The sequence below is a fragment of the Vanacampus margaritifer genome, chromosome 7 (assembly GCF_051991255.1).
Source record: "Vanacampus margaritifer isolate UIUO_Vmar chromosome 7, RoL_Vmar_1.0, whole genome shotgun sequence".
Classification (NCBI taxonomy): domain Eukaryota; kingdom Metazoa; phylum Chordata; class Actinopteri; order Syngnathiformes; family Syngnathidae; genus Vanacampus; species Vanacampus margaritifer.
In genome coordinates, this window is record NC_135438.1 from 11760218 (window position 1) to 11784623 (window position 24406).

Genomic DNA, 24406 nt, shown 5'->3' on the forward strand with positions numbered 1-24406 from the left:
TTGACATCCATTTTCTAGTGCTCACTTATCCTGTCCAGGGTCATGGGTGAGCTTGAATTTTTCTCATTGAACATGTAGTCCACCCAAATGAGTCGCCAGCCATTGACAGGGCATATTTACACAAACACACCTAGGGGTAATTTCGTGTCTTCAGTTAGCCTAACATTCTTGGGAAGGCCACATTTGACTAATTAGAAAAATACTAAAGCTCAATTTAAAAAAAAAAAAAGTCCCTTACGGGCTACAGTGTATATATATATATATATATATATATATATATATATATATATATATATATATATATATATATACATATATATATATTGAGTGTTTTTGCACAGAGCATAATGGCAACCTTCATATGAACCCTTTTAAAGTCACTCAAGTTGCTCACTGATCCACATGGTGATTGGCATAGTTTGCTCCCTGAGGACTGCCCTCTTTTTTTTTTGAAAGGATGACATTTAAGTTGCCTCTAAATATGAGTACCCCTGTTTATGTACTTGGGTGTCCTACTTACCCTCTATGACTATGCAGAAAGAGGGCAGTAACATGACACCCCTTATGGCATTTAGGAACTCAAGTCTTACCCTGTGCATGTGTGCACGTCTACAAGTATGTTTTTTTTCCCATCTGTGTGTGAGTGTGTGCGTGCATGTCATACATGCACGAGTGAAGCAAGGGGGTGCCGTTAGTGGAGGTGTTAGCAACATTGCAGCTCCTCATTGACATCAGTGCCAGGCTAATCTTTGGAGCCAGCAGGCACGGGAAAGAGGAGGACGACACGTCTGCAACTTTGGACCTAAACCTGTGGACCGTTGTTGATCGTTGCGGCGTTATTATTCCAGAATCCATCAGGGAGCATAGTTTAAGAAGACATTTTGGGAAGAACTGAAAAGATAAGTTTGACAGGAAGTGGGAGACTACATTGAACTACTTTTGTAGCTAGAAGAAAGCAGTGCACAATGGAGGAAGAGGAAGATAAGGTGAATATGCTATTCTGTATATTGTTCTGCACTGAGTGTCATTTATAAAGTGGAAGTAGGTTGTCTCCCTTGTTCAATATATGCTGTGTTCACAAAACCTTGTAGAGGTGTGTGCTGTGAGCAATGAGGAAATGTTAATATTTTTGGTGTGTATCCAGGATTGTATTTGATTCGCACTACTTCTGTCAACTACAAATCCAAGGTTTCTTTTTCAGTTGTGTTTGTTACAAGCATAACTGAAAGGCAACTAACTACTTTTTTTTCTTTTTTTTCAGGAGAGCTCAGTATTGTTCATTCGATTTGACATCATCATTGCTCTCCTTTTAAAAAAAAAAAAAAGAAGTTTTTTTTCTTTTTCTTTTTTTTTTAAATATATATACATATATCCATATACACACATATATATATATATATATTATTTTTTTTGTATGTGGGTGAGCATGTGCATGTGTGCGTGTGCGTGCGTGCGCGTGCGTGCATGTATTCATCAGTTCACCTAAAGCCCATTAAAAAAAAATCCCATACTAATAATATAATATAATAATAAATTGCCAAATGCAGAAACATCAATGTAAGTTATCACGATGTAGTGGCTCTCGCTAACAGACAGAATTAAGTAACCAGAATTAGGTTAAAAAATTCTATATACGTAGACCATGTTTCTATAAATTTTGATATTTGGTTTTTATTTGAGGCAGATATTTTTTCCATTAAAATAACTAACAACTAGCAACTAACTACTATGACTACTACTACTCAGAATATCCACATTTTATGATGGATCCCAGATTTATTCAGATTCATAATCTACAGAAGATGGTTGAGATTTCCACCACATACGGGACATGTGTTTAGCCTGATCTTGGTGTTGTTTATGAATTGTAAACAAAACATGACACTAATGACAAATATTTTTTGTCATGTCATGACAGGAAACTGCAGTGAATTTCTTTTCACGTTTACTAATAGTCATAGTCATATCACTAGTTGACATTTCATATATTCTCTCTGTTGTCGTCGTAGAATGGTTTGAATGCCTTGCATTTGGCAGCCAAAGAGGGACACCAGGATCTAGTGGACGAACTGTTGGAGAGAGGAGCACCTGTTGACTCATCCACTAAGGTGTCGTTTCATATACAGCACATATACTCCAATATTCAGTGGAACCAAAATTTACAAAATGAATTGTAACTTGAAAAGTTTATAAATCGAGGTAATGTTTCTCATTGAGTTGAATGGAAATGCAATTAATCCGTTCCAGCTCCAAAGCTAAGTTATACTTACTGTTTTTGTTTGTTTTTCTCTTCTTCTTTTTTTCTTCTTTTTCTTACCAGTGCGTGGTTAAAAATATAAGGCAATATAGAAATGGTGAAAACACACTATTATAAAAAAAATAATTAAAAAAACACCATTATTATTGCTTATTTACTTCAATGAAGGAGGGGGAAGGGAAGGAGGACTGTGACACTGAACTTAAGTTGTGACAGAAGTGAATGTCAGATAAGCTGTTTGTTATGTGACTCTCTCCATGCCTCATGCTCCGCTCTTAACAGCCAGCAGAGAATCTATCGCCCAAGTCCTTCGTTGACACCAGTGTGGCCTTTGGCATTTGCTTTTCAGGAATCTTTAGGTCCCCAAATAAAAGCATTAATATTTTTTTCATTTTGGTTAACAACATTTAATACTAGAGTTGTTGATGTCTTATTAAGCTACCATAAGGTTACATACTGTTAATACTAAAATACAATACCGACACCCTGGCTAAACCATTGACTGGATTTAATTTATAAGCAATGGTTTAACATAGATTATATTTTTAAATATGTAAGAAGACAATCATAAACCTCTAACCCATACAGGCAAAGTAAGTAGGATTTTACCATAACTGTAATATGAAGTTAGACCAGGATTGGGCCAACTTTTGTGCTTAAGGACTACATTTGATTTTTAAAATGGACAGATTGGCCAGGTCATTCATGAATGATGCTTAAAAAAGATATAATATGTAAGTTATGTAACAGTAGAAATACATTTTCTTTTTTTAAATGGGATTATTAGTATATAATAAACAACCAATTATTATAACTTTTTTTAAAATTATTCATCATAAATTGTTTAACCAGTTGTGTAATGACATATCTGAATATGAAGTAAATACAATGTAAATAAATAAATTTTAACTAACACGTTTTAGGTGGAAATTAATGCAAGACATGTTCTCCATACAATTCCCCGTGGGCCGCATTAAAGAATGGAGCGGGCCCTATGTGGCCCTCAGGTCATACTTTGCAACACTCGCCTTTGGGCCTTTTGAAGCCTCTGGTAACTGGTAGTTATTTAACCTATATGCAGTTTGAGTGTGTCTCCCCCAAAAAATCCTGCCATGAGAAGATATACACTGTGATGAAGTGGATAGAGAGAAGATCAACGTACATGGAACTTACTTAACCCCTACTTGACTCCACAGAAAGGAAACACCGCCCTTCACATTGCCTCGCTGGCTGGGCAAAAAGATGTGGTCGGTCTCCTGGTAAAGAGAGGAGCTGATGTGAACTCACAGTCTCAGGTGCGAATTCTTAGCTTGATGACAAGTGTACTCGGGTTGACTATCGTATAAAACAAACAACATTTGTGAACTGTGTGCCACACAGAATGGATTCACTCCACTCTACATGGCAGCACAGGAGAACCACTTGGACGTTGTAAAATATTTGCTGGAAAATGACGGAAACCAGAGTATTGCAACAGAGGTAACTTAACAGAAATTAATCCACATTTTTTACATTCACGTCACGTTATGCTTTAATGTTATAATCCATCTCCCTCTTTTTTGCTCCTGAAAAGGATGGCTTCACCCCATTGGCCATTGCACTCCAGCAGGGTCACAACGCTGTGGTGTCCCTGCTGCTGGAGCACGACACGAAAGGCAAAGTACGCCTGCCCGCCTTGCATATCGCCGCCCGCAAGGACGACACCAAGTCAGCTGCGCTGCTCCTCCAGAACGACCACAACGCTGACGTCCAGTCCAAGGTGAGCGGGTGCCACAGGGCTGGATTTATGGCGGGACGTAGACACTGACAACCCAATTCCAAAAAAGTTGGGACACTATACAAAATGTGAATAAAAACTGAATGCAATTATGTGGAAGTGCCAAATTTCAATATTTTGTTCAGAATAGAAGATAGATGGCAGGTCAAAAGTTTAAACTGAGAAAATGTATCATTTTAACCCCTAGGCGTTATTGTGACCATTTTTGGGCTTTTTGTTGGTTCTGACCAAGCCATTTCAAAATAAAATACTGCCCACGGATTAAGGGGAAAATATGTTGATTGTAAATTTCATGGTGTCAACAAATCTCAAAAAAGTTGGGACAGGTTGCAATAAGACAATTCAAGTCAATTGCACTTAAAAAAAAAAACAGCTGGAAGACCAGTTACCACTAATGAGGTCCGTTGGCAACTTGATTGGAGTATAAAAAGAGTTTCTCGGAGTGGCAGTGTCTCTCAGAAGCGAAGATGGGTAGAGAATCACCAATTCCTCCAATGTTGCGCAGAAAGATAGTGGAGAAATATCAGAAAGCTGTTTACCAGCAAAAAATTGCAAAAAAGGTTGAAGTAATCATCATTTACAGTGCATAACATCATCCAAAGATTCAGAGAATCTGGAACAATCTCTGTGTGTAAGGGTCAAGGCCGAAAAATCATACTGGATGCCCTTGATCTTCGGGCCCTTAAACGGCACTGCACCGCAAACAGGAATGCTTACTGTAAGGGAAATCACAGAAAAGGCTCAGCAATACTTCCAGAAAACATTGTGGGTAAACACAATCCACCGTGCCAGCCGCCGTAGCCAGATGAAACTCGACAGTACAAAGAAGAAGCCATTTCTAAAGCAGGCGTTTCTCTGGGCCAAGGGTTATTTAAAATAGAGTGTGGCAAAGTGTAAGAAGAAGAGGGGATGCCTCACAGTGGTGAAAATGGCCTTGTCACAACTTTTTTGAGATTTTTTGACAACATTGAATTTAAAATCAACATAGTTTTCCCTTAAAATGATACATTTTCTCAGCTTAAACTTTTGACCTGTTCTCTATGTTCTATTCTGAATAAAATTCACTTCCACATAATTGCATTCAGTTTTTATTCACAATTTGCAATGATGTCCCATTTTTGGGAATTGGGTTTGTACATCATCATCATAAGTGACAACTGCATAAAAACTGACAACATTAACATCATAACACAATGACCCAACCCAAAACATAGTCATATTAAATTAAATTAAACAAGGTAAGATTAGTATTGATATGCTTATTTTTATAAATCACTGCAATTTTTTTTGGGCATATACTAAATGATCACTTATACAAAATCCTGGAAATCACAATGTCCCATCACTGATGAGCTATTTTAGAACTGGCCAGCAAGCTATTTATGTGGTCCTTATGGGCTATCTGGTGGCTGCCAACACCAGTTTGGTGACCCCTGGTTTAAGGGAAAGGATGGGGGTACAAAAGTGGACGGTATAGTGGAAATCAAAAATTCAGTACATATTCAGTGATGTCAAAGTGCCTTGGACCCAACACTCAACAATTTAAAATCAACATAGTTTTCCCTTAAAATGATTCATTTTCTCAGTTTAACCTTTTGACCTGTTCTCTATGTTCTATTCTGAATAAAATTCACTTCCACATAATTGCATTCAGTTCTTATTCACAATTAGTATAATGTCCCAACTTTTTGGGAATTGGGTTTATACATCATCATCATCATAAGTGACAACTGCATAAAAACTGACAACATCAACATCATAACACAATGACCCAACCCAAAACATAGTCATATTAAATTAAATTAAACAAGGTAAGATTAGTATTGATATGCTTATTTCTATAAATCGCAGCAAAAAATTTTTGCATATACTAAATGATCACTTATACAAAATCCTGGAAATCACAATGTCCCATCACTGATGAGCTATTTTAGAACTGGCCAGCAAGCTATTTATGTGGTCCTTATGGGCTATCTGGTGGCTGCCAACACCAGTTTGGTGACCCCTGGTTTAAGGGAAAGGATGGGGGTACAAAAGTGGACGGTATAGTGGAAATCAAAAATTCAGTACATATTCAGTGATGTCAAAGTGCCTTGGACCCAACACTCAACAATTTTTGAAGTTCAAATGAATGCTTAATACTGGTCAGGAGTATGATATTTTAATTTATATGATATGAAATAACTATGGCCATATGTTGAACGATGAGGACGCTGTTCCTTAGCATCGTTCAAAATCAAAGGAGGAATCCTCTTGATTTCATTTTCCAATGAATTGACCTTCTAAAAAATGCATTACCAACGGCTTCCTTGTCTTTTCCTCAGTGTGACCTTGTTGACTGACCTTGTTTGTTATGTGGTGGTGCAAGCCTTTCCTTTCCTTTCCTTACCAACTCCCATTTCTCTATGCCTACTAACCAGATGATGGTCAATAGAACTACCGAGGTACACCAATCGACTCGTCGCCGCTCTCTCAAATTCATTTTTGTCTCCTTTGACCATCTCTTTAAGCTTTGTTGTTTTTAGCTTTCCCCTCTTCAGGACTTTGCATGCTAAAATGACAGTACGGAATAATATGACTGCATGTAATATAAACAGTACCCCAGCATGGCTCACACTCTTACTCTCATATGTATACAAGCAAACCTTATTGCCACATGATTTGGTTTAATCACGTGTATTCAAAATTCCGCTCCGTTTTTATTAGCAGTTACTCAAAACAACAGCTCACGTTATTCTTATTTCATTACTGCTCTCTTTCTTCTCCATCACATGCAGCATGCGTACATCTAAGCCCGTTGATATCTGATGTGTTTTAAGAACTTTAAGTTAACTCTGTTTCTTAATCAAATTGCACCATGTCTAACAGAACGGGAAGGTAAGGAGTGACATCGATAACCGACTGTACCGTAGATTTGTTTGTAGTTTAGCGCTTATATCAAATCAGTGTCCATTTTGTCTGTGGGCAGATTCACGTAGAGTAGATGCTTTGTGCAGTTTGATGTTGTGTGATTTCTTGTACACGCTTGGACTTTTTCCGCCAATATGGCAGTGAAGACAATGTTGCATGCTTATTCAGGGCATGCTTATTTTGTATGTTTCTTTTCATGTCAATATGTGTGTGTATTTTTTTCAAGCATGCCGCCTTATGGTAATGCAACTACACTAGACGTTTCTGTTCTTTATCAGTTTTTCTTTCTTTTGCAAGTGCTCTTCCTGTTTTCACCTGCTGTTTCCGCCACTACTCCCTCTTCTTTCCTTCTTGTCCTCTCCTCTGCTCTCCTGCCCCTCCCCCCCACCCCCCTGTCTCAAACAGAGCGGTTTCACCCCTCTGCACATCGCCGCTCACTATGGCAACGTGAATGTCTCCACCCTGTTGCTGAACAGAGGAGCCGCTGTGGACTTCACAGCCAGGGTAGCCGCCCGATTCCATTTTCTCGAATCGCGTCGAGACGCTCGCTCAGCAGTTACAACCATTATACGTCGACTTAAAATGAAGGCACTTTCATTATTGGCTGTTGGATGAAATGTACAGTTTCATGTTTTTGTCTACACTACCAAAGTAAGACATATGACAAAAGGTGTCAAAAGGTGTCCGTGAGATGATAACTAAGCTATTTCTGTGTTATTTCTGCTCTTTTTTTCACATTAGTCAGTGCACTATTCTCAATGAAAAAAATTGTTATGTATCTGTAAGACCAAAAAATTATGTTATAATATTTTAAAGCCAATATTTGGGCTGTGCCTCAGAGTTACTGAGTTGCTGTAAATCTTGCACTAACAATATTCATATCCTTCCCAATGTGTTGTCATCTGTCCTGTCAGAATGGAATAACGCCTCTGCACGTGGCCTCAAAGAGAGGCAACACCAACATGGTGGTCCTGCTTTTGGACCGGGGAGCTCAGATCGACGCTAAAACCAGGGTGGGTCTGCACACTGGCTTTTGTAAAACAGTCAGCAGAGCAGCCGTTTAGCCTCTTTACCGGTGTACCTTGAGCCGAGGTATTTTACATTTGACAGAAAAATCCCACAAAAAATGTCACAAAAATGACACGAATACTGAAAAAAATTATAATGGAAAAATTTTTGCACCTATCAAGTAAAGTTGGATGATCTTTCACGGTTACCTAACGTGCGACACTGCGCTATTCAAGTCTTAACTCACTTAAACTTGATCATCCTAGGATGGGCTTACTCCTCTACACTGTGCAGCCAGGAGTGGACATGATGCAGCAGTGGAGCTGCTGCTGGAAAAAGGAGCACCTATTTTAGCCAGAACAAAGGTAATAATACTCATGTTTTGTGATAGGCAATGATAGTGTAATCCATTGGAGACACAGAAAAAACATCCAAAACAAAACATTTGTATCATCAACCTCATGAAGTCTAATGCTACCAGAAAATTATACTGTAATATGTTTCCTCATCATCCGCAGAATGGATTGTCCCCACTACACATGTCAGCCCAGGGCGACCACGTGGAGTGTGTGAAGCTGCTGCTGCAGGACAAGGCTCTGGTTGATGATGTCACACTGGACTACCTCACGGCGCTGCACGTCGCAGCTCACTGTGGCCACTACAGGGTCACCAAGCTGCTGCTGGATAAGAAGGCCAACCCCAATGCCAGAGCACTTGTATGCATACATATTGGCTGTAACATGACAATGTGTTACATGAGGTTGAAATATATCTTCCTCGCACTATTAGAATGGATTCACTCCCCTACACATCGCTTGTAAAAAGAATCGGGTGAAAGTGATGGAATTGTTGGTGAAGTATGGCGCATCCATCCAGGCTATTACCGAGGTGAGATACTAAGTATATTTCATATATATATATATATTAGGGGTGTGCCAAAAAAATCGATTCTCATAAGAATCGCGATTCTCATTTAGTACGATTCAGAATCGATTTTAAATGTCCCAAAATTGATTTTATTTAAATTATTTTATACTGTCTTCCCTTTGTTTGTGTGTGCCTTTTTCGGGAGCGCTGTTTATGTTGTACTCGATTTGGCCACTTAGGGGCAGTGTGGTTCCACGCGGTCTGATGAAGTTGTAGCCACATTAGAGAGTAGAAGGAAAAAGTCATGATCAAGTTATTCCAATAAAAGTTGTTTTTGTGCAGCGTAGAGCCATTCTTTTGAGTGATAAAAGTGTCGCAAGTAGCGCACTAATTAGCATTAGCGAGTCAAACTGGAGTAGATCATTATGATTCCTTGAACATCTATAGATTGAAGCAAAAATCATTGTCAATCAAATAATTTTGAATCAAAAATCATTCTTAATCAAAAATCTATATTATTTCTTGATTTATTTCCTTTTGATGCAAAATATTATAACTGTCTTTGTTCTAATTCTCTTTTAGTCTGGCTTGACTCCCATTCATGTCGCTGCCTTCATGGGCCACCTCAACATTGTTCTACTCCTACTGCAAAATGGAGCCTCTCCTGATGTCCGCAACATTGTAAGTTTGACTTGGTAATTGAAAAGTAACTCCCTAATTTGAAATTAGGAATTATTTATTTGGTGAATTGGGGTTTGTATAATAAATAATGTGTTCTCTCTTGTCAAGCATTGAGACGCTCCCTCTTAATCAATGACATAACAGGGGTTTCACAGGACCTCTTGGCTCTCCCTGATTTTTCATCTTTCCAAGGCAAAGCAATTGTTCTGCCTATCATAATGACATTCTGTCTTTGGTGAAAAGCGTGGTGAGACAGCTCTCCACATGGCAGCCCGAGCAGGCCAGATGGAGGTGGTGCGCTGTTTGCTGAGGAACGGAGCGCTGGTGGATGCCATGGCCAGGGTGAGTCGCACTGACCATATTTCTGCTTCATAAAAGCGCATCCTCGTCCGGTACACCTGCACAATCTAATTAGAATCTTGGGAGGGGTACCTAATGTTTTAATTGCCTCTGTGGTTTTACCCTATTTGATTCGTCAATCACAGGAGGACCAGACTCCCCTCCACATTGCATCCCGATTAGGGAAGACCGACATTGTCCAGCTGCTTCTGCAGCACATGGCCCACCCGGATGCTGCCACCATTAATGGTTACACCCCCCTCCACATTTCAGCCAGAGAGGGCCAAGTGGAGACAGCCGCCGTGCTTCTGGAGGCCGGAGCTTCACACTCCATGGCCACCAAGGTGAGCAAAAGAAGGAGTGTTATAAAGCGCAACTAAACATGACTTAAATTGTCTTTTCATTTTGGTTTTCCACTACTACAGAAAGGATTTACTCCATTACATGTAGCCGCTAAATATGGAAGCCTTGATGTGGCAAAACTGCTACTTCAACGCAAAGCTCTCCCTGATGATGCAGGCAAAGTGAGATGAATATATTTTTTCTTTTAATTTAAATACAATGCAAAATTTAATTAAAGACTAAAACTAAAGTTATGACAGGTCAATGTTAATAATGTGCATAATTTCTAACCTGTAAGTGTCTGTGTGAAAATGATTTGATGCGTACACTCATTGGTGATTTCATTAGGTACACCTTCAGTATAAAAGTACAAGAGCTGTATTTATGATCTTACTGTATTATTGCTGCCTTTCGAAATATATAGTATGTTCATTTTGTTTACCTTTTTCAGCAGTATGATAGTATAACTAACAGCTATGTAATTCTGCACTTCATCATCAATAAGTCTCATTGGATAAATGAAGCATGTGAAATTTATTGATAAAGCACCATATGTTAACATGAAAAATATTGTATTTAAAAACAAACAAAGTTACTGGGCCAAAACACATGAAATTATTATGATGTATAAGACGAAGTAACAATAATAATAAAAAAATAAAAAAAGATTTTCAAAAATTCATCTATTCAATTCAATTCATTCATTCATTCTCCAAACTGCTTAAATTATTTTTGTTAATTCGTAATTAACTATTGTTATTTTCCCTTTAGGATTTTTTTTTTTAATCAAAATATTTTGTTGTGCAGATGCAGCCGGTACAGTTGGCCAATGTATATGTAGATTGTGTAACAAAATGCTTGCTCATACAGAACGGACTAACGCCGCTCCATGTAGCGGCTCATTATGACAACCAAGAGGTGGCGCTCCTACTGCTGGACAAAGGGGCCTCTCCTCATGTTACTGCAAAGGTGAGGGGCTTGTCAAAAAGTTATAGAAAATGTCATAGTAGTGATGCTAAGCTCAACCTTTTTTGTTCGCATACGCCACAGCTTTACATGTGACAAAGAATTCATGTTGTTGCTGTTTGGTTTTCTTTGAACAGAATGGCTACACTCCCCTTCACATCGCTGCCAAAAAGAACCAGATTAACATCGCGCTAGCCCTGCTACAGTATGGCGCAGAGACCAATGTTCTGACCAAGCAGGGAGTCAGTCCTCTTCACCTGGCTGCACAGGAGGGTCACGCCGAGATGGCCAGCTTGCTTCTGGGCAAAGGCGCTCACATCAACACAGCAACCAAGGTCCGAGAAGTAGTTTTGTGTTGATGCTCAGAGAGTCGAGATGGTATTGTTATCTGCCCAATTACATATCATATTAATGTTTTTTTCTGCAAGTTTATCAAAAACTAGCACGGGGCTAGAAAACAATACAGTAAAAATGTCATAGAATTACTGTAAATTCACGTGTAATGAACCAGTCAACGCTTTGAAGGGTGAACCACAGTGTCTTTTTGTGTTACAGAGTGGACTGACTCCTCTGCATCTCACAGCACAAGAGGACAGGGTCAGTGCTGCAGAAGTGTTAGCCAAACACGATGCCAACCTGGACCAGCAAACAAAGGTGCACACAGGGCATGTCTTTTTAATGAAATTATAGTTCTTAATCCTTGGGGTATTTTGACAAAATGATGCCACAGAAACGTTATTAAGATGCCTGGGAATGTTTTTTAAGTGTAAAAAAAAAAGGAGGAAAAAAAACAGTGTATGTCCCTTTAAGAGTGTAATAAAACGTTTAAGAGAATTTCTGCCATCTACTGGCATGAAGTAAGTACTGCAATATTTCTTATTTTATATTCTGCTAAATTGCTCATTAATTTTAATGGTCACATCTTACACCAGTCACTTGTCAGCAGGATTAGTCAAGTTTTTATCTGTAAGATCATTTAAATAGCTCTTGTTCGTATGGTGTTTTATAGTCCAGGCAGATACACATTTCTATTATTATTTGTTCATTTTTGGCACTAGCCAAGGTCTGCTCTCCGCACCGGGACCTTTTTCAATGTTTTTTTTTTTAGTATTTACTTTGGGCCAAGTATTTTGTAATGGGTAGCCTGAACTATTCTAATTCTAAACACCGAAATATACCCCTTCCTAGAGGCCTCTTGCTTATGACTGCATGTTGTCATTAAGCAATACGCATCCATTATTCATTGATAAATCATTGGGAATGTTTACATCGAGCTGCTCCATATAGTACATTTTTATTTAAAACAAAAAAACAAAAAAAAACGTGGCAAATTGACGGACAGCTTTTAAAACATTTAAAAATAAATAAATAAACTAAAATTATTCTTAATATTTTATTATTATATTTTTTAATTAAAATTACATTAAATAAAAAATTAAAACAGTAAACTTAAAATCTACTTCTCTTATTTTGTCCACCCATCAGCTTGGCTACACCCCTCTAATAGTAGCCTGTCATTATGGAAATGCCAAGATGGTCAACTTCCTGTTACAGCAAGGTGCCAGTGTCAATGCCAAAACCAAGGTAAGATCCAAATAGCTGTATAAGGGCACTAATATTTTAGTTGTCATTCTAAACAACAACAAAGCATAATGACACTTGTGTTCAATCTGTCCCGTAGAATGGATACACACCTCTCCACCAGGCAGCACAACAAGGGAACACACACATCATCAATGTTTTGCTGCAGCATGGGGCCAAACCAAGTGCTACTACAGTGGTGAGAAGGACATCAAAATGAAAAAAAAATTGCAAATATTTTGTAGAAGAAAAAAAACTTCAATGATATTTCCTCACCTTAGAATGGAAACACAGCTCTATCCATTGCCAGGCGTCTGGGTTACATCTCAGTGGTGGACACACTGAAAGTGGTCACCGAGGAAGTCATCACTACCACAACAGTAAATACTTCGAACCTTTTCGTTTTAAGATGTTAAATTGCATGCTTTAACAATTTTAATGTCCTCTCCATCATTTGTATGTCAGACGGTCACGGAGAAACACAAACTTAACGTCCCAGAGACTATGACGGAAATTCTTGATGTGTCTGATGAAGAAGGTGAGAATTTGTTTGTTTGTTCTTTTTTCATTTAACCATTGATTGCCTCATTCGTTATTGTTGTCAAAGTATACGTATTGTGGGTGATGTAGTGTTAAAAGCATTATGTTTCATAGCTCTAGGGCTTGAAGATGACCCTTGCTCTGAGCTGGAAGGTACTACTGCATTATGCCTGACCTCCTGGTGTGGGCATTATACTAATGTCTTATGCATATGCACCACTACCAGTGTTTTCAAAGTTTGTGTATGATTTACCACAGGCATTCTTTTCTTTTTAGCTATCGTGTGTTTATGTAATTTTGTAGAGCTATCTTAGTATTTCAAACATATTGATAACATTTGCAATGAAACACTATTCCACTCTGAGGGATTTAAAACATTTAAATTGACAGTACTTTGATGTAGTCACACTTATGTTGTACCCTACTTATGACCCCATTTAATATGTATTATTTTAATGAAAATGAAAAAACTAAAAAATAATCTGTTCCTACTCACCATAGTAACAAATCTAAAAACTCAGTGTGACATTTGACAAGAAATCATATCAAAGTGCATCTGTTTTTCACATTAGCATCTCGACACTGTATGTAAACAAACCAATTTGTTTACATACACATTTATTTTCTTGAGTTTTCTGATCACCACAGACTCAAGTCTATGCTCGCACCATTTTGCCTTTAACATATCTGAAGTCATCATCACTGTTTAAAAAAAAAAATCTGTCTTTCAAAACCACAGGCTTTAGTGCTGTTATTTTCCAATTCAATGTCTCTGAGTTCGTGTCACGCAGCAAATACAAATATAATCTTGACCTTTAACACAACACAATAGCATTGCAGCATCTCTAACTCTTTGTTGCGTTAACAGGTACAAAACTAGCCATAGTAAACAAAACAAATTGCTTTCCAAAATGTAGCTTTCCACATTCACAGTGACTGAAAACTGAGTTCAATTGTGAAAGACTGAAAAAGGAAACTAAGCTTTGAAGAATAGCAGGCATTGCTAATGCTATGCTAATGCTGAATGCTCTATTTTCTTAAAAAGGCCAAACGTTGACGTCAGATGATTTATCATGCAAACAAGTCGCATGTCATTGAAATATGACGTACTTCTGACACGGCAAACATGCCTATTGCGCAGGTGAGGACACTATGACGGGCGACGGCGGCGAGTACCTGAGAGCAGAGGACCTTCGAGAACTTGGCGATGACTCTCTACCAGGACACTACTTGGACAGCTTCAGCTACATGAGCCACAACCTGGACAGGTCCCTATAATGAATAATAAAAATAATAGTAAACATTTTTTACTAATAACTTGAATAAATGCCAATTTATCATTATTATTATTCACACACATTCTGAATGTGTCACATCCGCTTCAGGCCTCAGCACCAAAGCTTCCATCAGAGGGATGGTGTTCTCATTGAGGACATGATTGCTAGCCATCAAGTGAGGACAAATCTTCTTCTTTTCTTTTTTTTTTTAGGAAGAAGAAGAAAGAATACAGTGAAATATTTTGTGAATAGGAATGGTTTAGAAATATTATTTTGTTTGTCTTTAGGTGTCAGCACTGTCAAGGGAGCAAGACAAGGACTCGTTCCGTTTAAGTTGGGGGGCTGAGCACCTTGATAATGTGGTCTTGTCCTCTAGTCTGCTGCACTCTGGGTATGATTCCACAAACACACACACACACACGCACACACACACTGTTTCTTGATGAAGTGACACTGCAGCTGTATTATATCATTTAAATGAGGCTGCTTATACACATTTGATATCATTGTATGTTTAGAGTGAGTCACTTTTTCACTTTCTTTGTCTTATATTTTTCTCACTGAATTCACTCTTCAATTATTTTTGTCCTCTTTTTTTTGTCCCGTGGCTTCTGTGTGCACACTCGTCTTTTGTGATTTGTGATCGCGTGTTGTTGTATTCTGCTTTTAGCCGTTCGTCTCCTTGCCTAGACCATGACAACAGCAGGTGATTCTCTTTGTTTTGCCTTTTTTCTCTGCCTCCTCTCCTCTTTGTCCTTTTCTCGTGTGCTCTTAGAATGAAAATAGAAACATTCCTCCATCTCCATGTTACTCCATGCATGGTTTGCTAATGCACAATTTTGCACATCTGTTCCCCAGATTGATCAATTACAGGTCTTTGTTGTAATCTGATACACAATCTATTATTACTTTGGTCATACATAGTTTGATCATCTTAATCATGGGAGATGTTTCCAATATTTAATTTTATTTCTATGTAATAAGAATGATAATAGCAAGATAAAACAATCAATAAATATGGCTGTCATCTGCATAGCAGTGGAAGGAAGTGCAATGTTTTCTTAAAATGGAACCCAGGGGCAGCAAATACAATGTAAACAGCAGGGGCTCCAAAATAGAACCCTGTGGAACTCCATACGGCAGAGGGGCAGAGCGGGACTCAGAACAACTAAAGCAAACACAAAAAAGTTCTGTCTGTCAAATAGGATCTAAACTACCCCAGGGCACTACCACTCGACAGAATAAAGTTTAATAATAACTCACATTTACAATTGTTGATATTGTTAATAATGCGCCGTAGTAGTCTTATAAATTTACATTATTTAATTTTTTTATGATTCCATGCTGTGTACAGTATTGTGTATTAAGAAAGTTAGAAAGAAATACAGCCATGTATACTGTATATAATTAATATTCTTATATTATTTCTTTCCACATGGAGATGAATAATTATTCCGAGAACGTTGTGTTATTTGCCTGCCTTGCTTGCAACTAACATATCCAGGGGAATGAAACCTGAGAATTGCCTTGATCCAAGTGAAATCATAATGTCCTTGTGTTGATATCAATTCTGAATAATGATGGCAATTGAACCCCTTTTTACTGCCTTTGCTTTGTCTGCATGAAGTTGCATAGTCGACAAAATGATTCGACATCATACAAACTTTTATGCTGATTCTGGCATTCTGTCTTTTAGCTTTCTGGTCAGTTTCATGGTAGACGCAAGAGGCGGGGCCATGCGAGGCTGTCGTCACAATGGCCTGCGAATCATCGTGCCACCAAGGAAGTGTTCTGCACCGACGAGGGTGACATGCAGGCTGGTGAAGAGACACCGTCTGGCCTCCATGCCCCCGATGGTCGAAGGTGAAGGGCTGGCTGGTCGCATCATTGAAGTGGGACCCACAGGTGCTCAGTTCCTGGGGTAAGTGTGTGTTGAGGACTCGGAGTCAATGTGAGTCGTTGTTGGGGTGCGTGTGAGTGGTTTTACGCTGGTGTGTTCTGTTCATACTGTCTTCTTCACTCCTTCCTGTGCTGCACATGGATCAGTAAGCTTCACCTTCCCACAGCTCCGCCCCCTCTGAATGAGGGCGAGAGCCTGGTCAGTCGCATCCTGCAACTGGGTCCTCCAGGAACCAAGTTCCTCGGGTAGGAGGGGCCCACCCTGCCCATCCCAAGATCCAGTATTCATCCAAGATCCTGTATTTTTATTTATTTATTTATTTTTATGTTGTTGTGTTTTTCATGACATGGTTTAAAGGTATAATTTGTCTGAAGAAGCGAGAATCGGTTATTATTACCCCAAAGTAAAAGGGCAGCACAGTGTCCAAGTTCACAGGAAGTTCTTCAGCCTAGTGAGAAGCTAGGCTCGCTATGTATCCTTTCCATACTCAATTGTCAATCAGCAAAGAAAAAAAGTGTGAAAAAGTGACTGATTATTTCGTAGTTATTTTTTTTTTTTTAATATAAAACAAAAATACAAAAAAAATCAGATTGTTCATATTTAATCAGGTTTTTATTATTTAATTGATGTGGTTTATGTGGCCCAGATATTTGGTAAGAAGAATCTGTAAAGGTGCATTATAAAGTAAAAATATGAAGTAAAGTTACAATGTCGCAAAATGGATGACTACATACTGAAATAATAATAATTTACTTACAAATGAACTTATTGCTCAGTGTGAAATCTGGGCCTCTTTAATTGAACACAAAGCTGATTGACTTTCATTCAGTTTTTTTTGGAATGTCTACAGGTGGATACATACATTTAATTGTTCTGCATGGTACTACTATACATCGCTGTCATCATTAGATGATCAAATATATATTTGTGAATAAATAAGGAATACGTTTCTGACAAATTAATTTAAATTGTACCATTTTTCGTGGCACCCGTGATAAGCTCTCAAGACACTTGTCCAATTACATTGTTGTTGCCAACTCATTCATGTCCACATGTGGACTGACAGACATGGAGCAAATAAAATAAAAATAAACTATACTTTTTTTGTTGTTGGCATTTTTAGGGTTCGATTTTTTTTTAAGCAAATAAAAGAATCAGCCACTTTTTCATTTTATTTGTTTTCCAATCGCCAATTGAAAGTTAAAAGAACAAGTGATATATGGAATTGGCTTTTTTCCCGTCTTCTTCTGGCTGCAGCCCCTTGTGGAACAATGTGACACTGCAAGACAACCAACTTCTGTACTTTTTCAGACTAAAATTATGCCTTTATAAACTTTTCAAGCACCAGTTGAAATATGTGCTTTTTTTGCCTGTTTTATTGTTTAGTTATTGTTATGATTTTATACTGTACACCCACTGACCTTGTTTTATTGTTTTGCAATGTCTTAGAACAGAATAAAATATTTCTTTTTTTTATGCCTTTCAATGTTACCCTGCATGATTTACACCTAATTATTATTTTTGAAATTCTGTTATTTTGCTTTTAAAGGTGGTTCATAATTGAAGGCTTTTGACATATTGTAACATTATTAATTACTGTAAATAATTCAAATTTGCTTATTCTGTTTCTCTCATTAGTCCTGTGATTGTGGAGATCCCACATTTTGCCGCTCTGAGGGGCACTGAGAGGGAGTTGGTCATCTTGCGGAGTGAATCGGGAGAAAACTGGAGGGAGCACCACTGTGATTTCACTGAAGAGGAGCTCAACCAGATACTTAATGGAATGGATGAAAGTAAGGACTCATAGCAGTTTAATCACTGACGGTATGCCAGTCGTGTGGAATAAAAAAAAAAAAAAAGAATTGGGTGATGATGACTTTAATAATACAAATGTTCTTCAAAAAAGATCTTTTTAAACCAATTGCATACATTTTGAAAATAAGTTCCCAAATTACAATTGAAGTCTTTGTTCAAATTGTCAGCATCATACTATAACTTTTATTGACTATAATCCTATGAATCTCTGGAGGCGAGGTTTACAGCGATTGGCTGACACGTATGATGGTATGTGATTCTTAAGTTATGAGCAATGTTACAGGCATATATTTCTGGAAAATTTGAGTCAAATCCCAAATTCAAATATTTATCACAAAGAGGTTCCAATATCTAGACTTGGTCTCAATACCACTTTTGTTGGGGTGTGGGTGTGGGGTTGTCTCTTCTGGAAGAGGATTGGGGCCAGTGAAGAGGAAAAAAAAAATGTTGGCAGGATTCTGACTTTATTCTCAGCATTCTGACTTTAAAGTGAGATATTCTCACTTTGTACTCTAAAGTGAGAATTCGGACTCTATAGTAAGAATACTCACTTTATTTTCGGAATTCTGACAAAGTACTCTGACTTTAATGTCAGAATTCTCACTTTAAAGTCATAATTGTGTGATTTCAGTCAGAATTCTCACATTAACTCATTCACTGCCATTGACAGCTACAGACGTCAAAAAATTATTTGAACTATTTCTATTAGTTTAGTTTTTTCTATTTTGTTAACAAGAGTATGAAAGCCTATCATTTTTTGTACATTTAGAACAGATTTAAAATGTGTGATTAATTTTGAGTTAACTAGTGAAGTAATGTGAATAATTCCGAGAAGTCCGAGAATAAAGTCAGAATCCTGCCAAACCTTTTTTTTCCCCCTCTTCACTGGCCCTAATCGTCTTCCGTAGTCTCCTGTCTCAGAATCAACTGCTTGATTAAAGTCATTTGTCTTGCGCTCAACTTAACTTGGTCTTTGTCTTGGCAACTTGTCAAAGTCTTGCATTGTTGAAGTAAAATTTCAGCACCACTGGTCATAAAACGTGTTAACTATATCTGTGATTCATAGAACTGGATTCCCCTGAAGAGCTTGAGAAGAAAAGAATCTGCCGCATCATCACGCGAGACTTCCCACAGTACTTTGCCGTAGTGTCTAGGATAAAGCAGGACAGCCATCAGATCGGTCCAGAGGGTGGCGTCCTCAGTAGCACTCTTGTTCCTCAGGTGCAGGCTGTCTTCCCTGAGGGAGCCCTCACTAAGAAGATCCGAGTTGGGCTGCAGGTCTGTACAGCACATGAGCTCATTGGTTCGACGCGACCGACGTGGTCCATAAGATGGCGAATTTTCGTGTTTTTTGCAAAACGTCTCAGGCTCAACCCATTGAAGTGGACGTGGTGAGAAAGATCCTTGGCAACAAAGCCACATTCAGTCCAATTGTCACACTGGAACCAAGAAGAAGGAAGTTCCACAAACCAATCACTATGACAATCCCTATTCCCAAGAGCTCGAACAATGAAGGGGTCGGATCTGTGTATAGCGGGGAAACACCCACCTTACGTTTGCTTTGCAGTATTACGGGTAAGTCTGAGAAAATACCCCCCCCACCCCCAAAAAAAAAAATATATATATATATATACATTAGGGGTGTTAGAGAAAATCGATTCGGCAATATATCGCGATATTACATCGCACAATTCTCGAATCGATTCGATATGCAGCCGAATTGATTTTTAAACATCATTTTTTTTATGGGAGTATTCAACAAAACAAGTTACTTAGGGTTAAGATTCACACATTAAGAATGGAAGGATGTCATATTAATGAAACATTAAGCCTTAATATTTGATTTCAGTGCTGTTCAAACATGAAACAGACTACAACCTGTTTGTTAAATTCAGTGGCTCAGTTATAAGGCAGAATTTTCAGATTATTAAATACATTATCATACAAATCTTACAGTGTACAATTACAAGTTTACTGATTAGTATTTTCTAAATTTGAGTAAAAAAAAAAATCGCAATAATCAATTTATAGATTCGTATCGGGATTAATAGGTATCAAATCGTGACCTATGAATCGCGATACGAATCGAATCGCCAGGTACTAGGCAATTCACACCCCTAATATACATATAAAACAAAATCTTTTTCTGTTTCAGGTGGGACAACGCCAGCTCAATGGGAAGACATCACTGGCTCTACACCTCTTACCTTTGTTAATCAGTGTGTTTCCTTCACGACCAATGTGTCAGCAAGGTAAAGCTCATGTCCAGCCCATCTCTTCGTTCACTTAACATGATTAACTTTACACCCTCATGTAACCGTAATGTCTCATTGACTCTAATGTCATTCACATTTGTAGATTCTGGCTGATAGACTGTCGGCAAGTCCAGGATTCTGTTAGTTTTGGCACTCAGTTGTACAGAGAGATCATTTGTGTCCCATATATGGCCAAGTTTGTCATCTTTGCCAAGACCTTGGACCCCATTGAAGCACGACTTCGCTGTTTCTGCATGACTGACGACAAAATGGACAAGACACTGGAGCAGCAAGAGAACTTCACAGAAGTTGCACGGAGCCGAGATGTTGAGGTGCAGTGTTGACATTGAATGGGAGGAGTTAAATCTAGAAGAGGGAGTCTGCTAGAGTGTGTTGAGGGTCCCTCAGTTTATTAAAACCCTGGAGAACCCACGGGGTCAAATTTGGCCCCTATAAATTCTGCTACTCAAATAACAAATACTTTTTTTTTTTTTTTTTTTACAAATTTAACTTCAAAAGTCCAGAGTGCCACTTCTGACCCCTGCATGGGGCCATCTAGTGGATGAATATTGCACTTACATGAGCCAGAGTGTTGGTGACAAGATGGCTGGCAACATGCTGTTTTGTTGAGCTGGAAATCAATCCAAACAAAACCATCTTCTCACCAAACCATCAGATGGTAAAATTGTGTTTTTTTTGTTAATCTATTTCATATCATGTTGCAGAATGCCTAGGAGTATGTTTTATATATATATTTTGATAAATTAGCAACTCTGAGCTAGTTCAAAAAACAAGGGTTAAAATCTAAAAAAACATATATTTTGGTGTTCAGTGAACTTATAGCAGTCATTTAATGTATAATTCATAATTTTCCAAAGAAGAAAAGGGTTCTTGGGTTCTCCAGGGTTAAAAAAAAAAAAAAAAAGATCTTTGGTCATTACGCTGTCTTGTCTGTCTTGAAGCTCCTCTTTCCAAACTCTAAAAGAGAACTAGTCTCTACTCTATCTGACATCACCTTGAAATGTGTTTGCTAATAATGCTACATGGAGATATTTGTGATATTGTCATTAACAACATAAGAGGGGCTAAATATTACTACTGATGATGTAGATGTATCGAATAGTGAGCCTGGTGTGTAATATCAAGAGAGTAGCAGCCCTTTTGGCTTTAATAGTGTGTTTAAATACTGATAACTCTTGTTATATGAACTCAGGTCTTGGAAGGAAAACCGATATTTGCTGACTGTTTCGGAAACCTGGTGCCTCTAACGAAGAGTGGGCAGCATCACGTCTTCAGCTTTTTTGCCTTCAAAGAGAACCGACTAGCTCTTTTCATTAAAGTATGTTAACACAGGGTTTTTTACACATTTAAGATTTCGACCAGTTGACTCAGTGAATGAATGATGTTTTTGAATTGATGCACAGATTCGGGACACAGCACAGGAGCCATGCGGTCGGCTTTCCTTCACGAAAGAACCTCGCACATACCGCAGTTTGAACCATAACGCCATCTGCAACCTTAACATAACCCTCCCAACATATTCCAAGGTCAGTCTAAAATTGATGTCATTATATTTGATGTGAAATGTGGCATTATTGAACATTTTGGTTTCTTTCCTTCTCATAGGAGTCTGATTCGGAGCAAGACATGGATGATGAGGTAAACAAAAACCTTCCTGATGCACTATGACGACAATAAATAAAATGTTGCTGATGACATTGCTTCATCTCTTTTCTCATGCAGAGTGAGAAGAGTGACAAGAAATGTAAGTGAAGCTTTTACTGTTCAACATCATCATCACTATCATATCCGAAATTATTACATTCTGTTCTATTATAAATCAACACACTGAAGTTGTCACTGTCTAATGAAAAGCACATGAAGTGGTGCCTTGAAATACAAGTGACCTGACTCACAAGGATTTTTTTTAAGATATGATGGATTATTTACTTTTTTTTTGCTATGATTTATGAGCGCAAACTTGAAATTCGAGTGTAGTGATCTTTGACACGATATTGCAATAAATATCATATTGTGAAACCAATACCATGATAAAACCAAATTGTGGGTTTTCCATAGAGATGGCTCGATCCGATCCACTGATCGGTATCGAGTCCGATACAGGCCAAAATAGCTGGATCGGGATCGAATAGTTTTTCATTATAACCAATCCGATCCATTCTATAATCTATAATTCTATAATCCATGTCGCTTTGTGCGACATGCCGTAAACATGCACGCACCGTCGCCATTACATTTCGATTAAAAATGTCATCTCGGCCTGCGATAGAATTGTGAGGAAAAAAGCCGCCGACCCTTGGAATAGACGTTGAAAAGAATTTGCAAATCATTGTATTCTGTTTTTATTTACATTTTGCACAACACACTTCATTGGAATTGGAGTTTGTATGTACAGATACTGTAATTTATGAATGCTCAAGCATATATTCTTTATCCTCTATGAGAAATTACTAATATTCGGCATCTCGTTTATGAATTGCAGCATTAAAGCATGATGCACAAACTGTTTAATTCTTTTTATTAGTCTATTTTTATAAAACAATATTATAGAGTGCTCTTTTTCCACCTTTTTCACACATTTGTTTGGGTGGAGAGGCTGGAATGTATTAATTGCATTTACATTAATTCAATAAGAGAATAGGATTTGAGAGAGGAGTGTTTTCAGTCCTGTGCGTGGTCACGGAACAAATTGAACTCATATCTTAAGACACCACACTGTACCGTATCTCTAAATATTGTCTTTTGATCTGAAATATCAAGAAACAAAAGGTTATTTGTGATATTTTCAGATTCAAACAAAATTTGGACATGTGCTTTTCATTTGCAGTTTCATATCATGTAGCATATTATTTTTCAACCATGATTTGAATTACATTATTAACAGATGATAACTGATCATAAAGGTTGTGACATACAGTGTTAGCCAAAAAAAACAAGTATATGTCAAGATATGCACTGTTTGATGTGTTACTTAAAATTGGAATGACCCTTGCTGTGTTACTTTGCTATCCTAACATGTCGTTACTGGTAGCTACGCTCTGGCTGTGCATCTCCCTTTTTTTCTAATTCCTCCATATTGGCTCTTTCTCTCGCTTCCCTTCCCCTCTTTCATTTTTTAAGATCTTTGAATTGTGCTCACTTCAATTTAGATGACATGATAAATGAGCTCAACCTTTCCTCAAAAATAACAATAGCCTATTATTTTTAATAGTGCAGCGTTAGGAACTAGGAACACATTTGTTTTGCTCTGTACAGAAAGTACTAAGAAAATATGTTGTCTTACAGAATTATTTTTAATGCAATTTGACTTTTCCCCTCTTTACTTTATCCAATATAATGGATGTTTTATTTACTCCTTATTCAGTTACATTTCATCTATTCACAGCACTGTAAATGACACCCATGTCACATTTTATCATAACTTAAGTAAAAAGGATGTGTAGCTCAATTAATTTTACCCGCCTCACACAGCAGTTTAATTTTTTGATTAACTATTTTATTTTTTAATGTGTCATCTATGTCTAAGTTTTTTTTTCTTCACAAAATTGTAGTCAAAATGCAGATCAGAGTTACTAAAAACGTTTATTCTAATAGGCTTTAGTGCTTGATTTGTTGCCAGACATGACTCCCCGTGTCATAAGCAATCTTGAGAATTTTGTTTGTCGCTTATTCATCCCTGTCCCTTTGTTCCATACAATGTTTGGTTGTTATCTTGTTGTTTGTTTTTGTTCTGTTAGGCAATTTCATTTTTGTTGTGTTTCATTTCCACTCACGTCAGAGGGACACTGCTATTATTATCGATGGTTTTCAAAGGCATTCAAACTCCTTATAAATTACTTCTCTTGGCTTTGCTTATGCTATTGCTGCTCT

General features: G+C 37.8%; 1 protein-coding gene across 2 annotated transcripts in view; it reads left to right on the top strand.

The window, feature by feature from the left end:
* The window catches only part of ank2a (ankyrin 2a, neuronal), a 79510-nt gene that overhangs the window by 23405 nt on the left and 31699 nt on the right, over nucleotides 1-24406 (top strand). The window contains exons 3-38 of one of the 2 annotated variants that reach the window (XM_077570184.1): nucleotides 2010-2108; nucleotides 3454-3552; nucleotides 3638-3736; nucleotides 3831-4016; nucleotides 6455-6478; nucleotides 7350-7448; nucleotides 7859-7957; nucleotides 8219-8317; nucleotides 8471-8668; nucleotides 8742-8840; nucleotides 9402-9500; nucleotides 9744-9842; nucleotides 9986-10183; nucleotides 10265-10363; nucleotides 11052-11150; nucleotides 11285-11482; nucleotides 11703-11801; nucleotides 12633-12731; nucleotides 12829-12927; nucleotides 13010-13108; nucleotides 13194-13266; nucleotides 14410-14536; nucleotides 14654-14720; nucleotides 14833-14936; nucleotides 15216-15251; nucleotides 16242-16466; nucleotides 16592-16690; nucleotides 18084-18238; nucleotides 19327-19538; nucleotides 19628-19835; nucleotides 20416-20512; nucleotides 20619-20847; nucleotides 21729-21854; nucleotides 21940-22062; nucleotides 22142-22174; nucleotides 22259-22280. In XM_077570184.1, the coding sequence (XP_077426310.1) occupies nucleotides 2010-2108; nucleotides 3454-3552; nucleotides 3638-3736; nucleotides 3831-4016; nucleotides 6455-6478; nucleotides 7350-7448; nucleotides 7859-7957; nucleotides 8219-8317; nucleotides 8471-8668; nucleotides 8742-8840; nucleotides 9402-9500; nucleotides 9744-9842; nucleotides 9986-10183; nucleotides 10265-10363; nucleotides 11052-11150; nucleotides 11285-11482; nucleotides 11703-11801; nucleotides 12633-12731; nucleotides 12829-12927; nucleotides 13010-13108; nucleotides 13194-13266; nucleotides 14410-14536; nucleotides 14654-14720; nucleotides 14833-14936; nucleotides 15216-15251; nucleotides 16242-16466; nucleotides 16592-16690; nucleotides 18084-18238; nucleotides 19327-19538; nucleotides 19628-19835; nucleotides 20416-20512; nucleotides 20619-20847; nucleotides 21729-21854; nucleotides 21940-22062; nucleotides 22142-22174; nucleotides 22259-22280 (4225 nt within the window). The remainder of the gene's footprint in view (nucleotides 1-2009; nucleotides 2109-3453; nucleotides 3553-3637; nucleotides 3737-3830; nucleotides 4017-6454; nucleotides 6479-7349; nucleotides 7449-7858; nucleotides 7958-8218; nucleotides 8318-8470; nucleotides 8669-8741; nucleotides 8841-9401; nucleotides 9501-9743; nucleotides 9843-9985; nucleotides 10184-10264; nucleotides 10364-11051; nucleotides 11151-11284; nucleotides 11483-11702; nucleotides 11802-12632; nucleotides 12732-12828; nucleotides 12928-13009; nucleotides 13109-13193; nucleotides 13267-14409; nucleotides 14537-14653; nucleotides 14721-14832; nucleotides 14937-15215; nucleotides 15252-16241; nucleotides 16467-16591; nucleotides 16691-18083; nucleotides 18239-19326; nucleotides 19539-19627; nucleotides 19836-20415; nucleotides 20513-20618; nucleotides 20848-21728; nucleotides 21855-21939; nucleotides 22063-22141; nucleotides 22175-22258; nucleotides 22281-24406) is intronic. The other variant, XM_077570185.1, reaches the window with a different exon arrangement.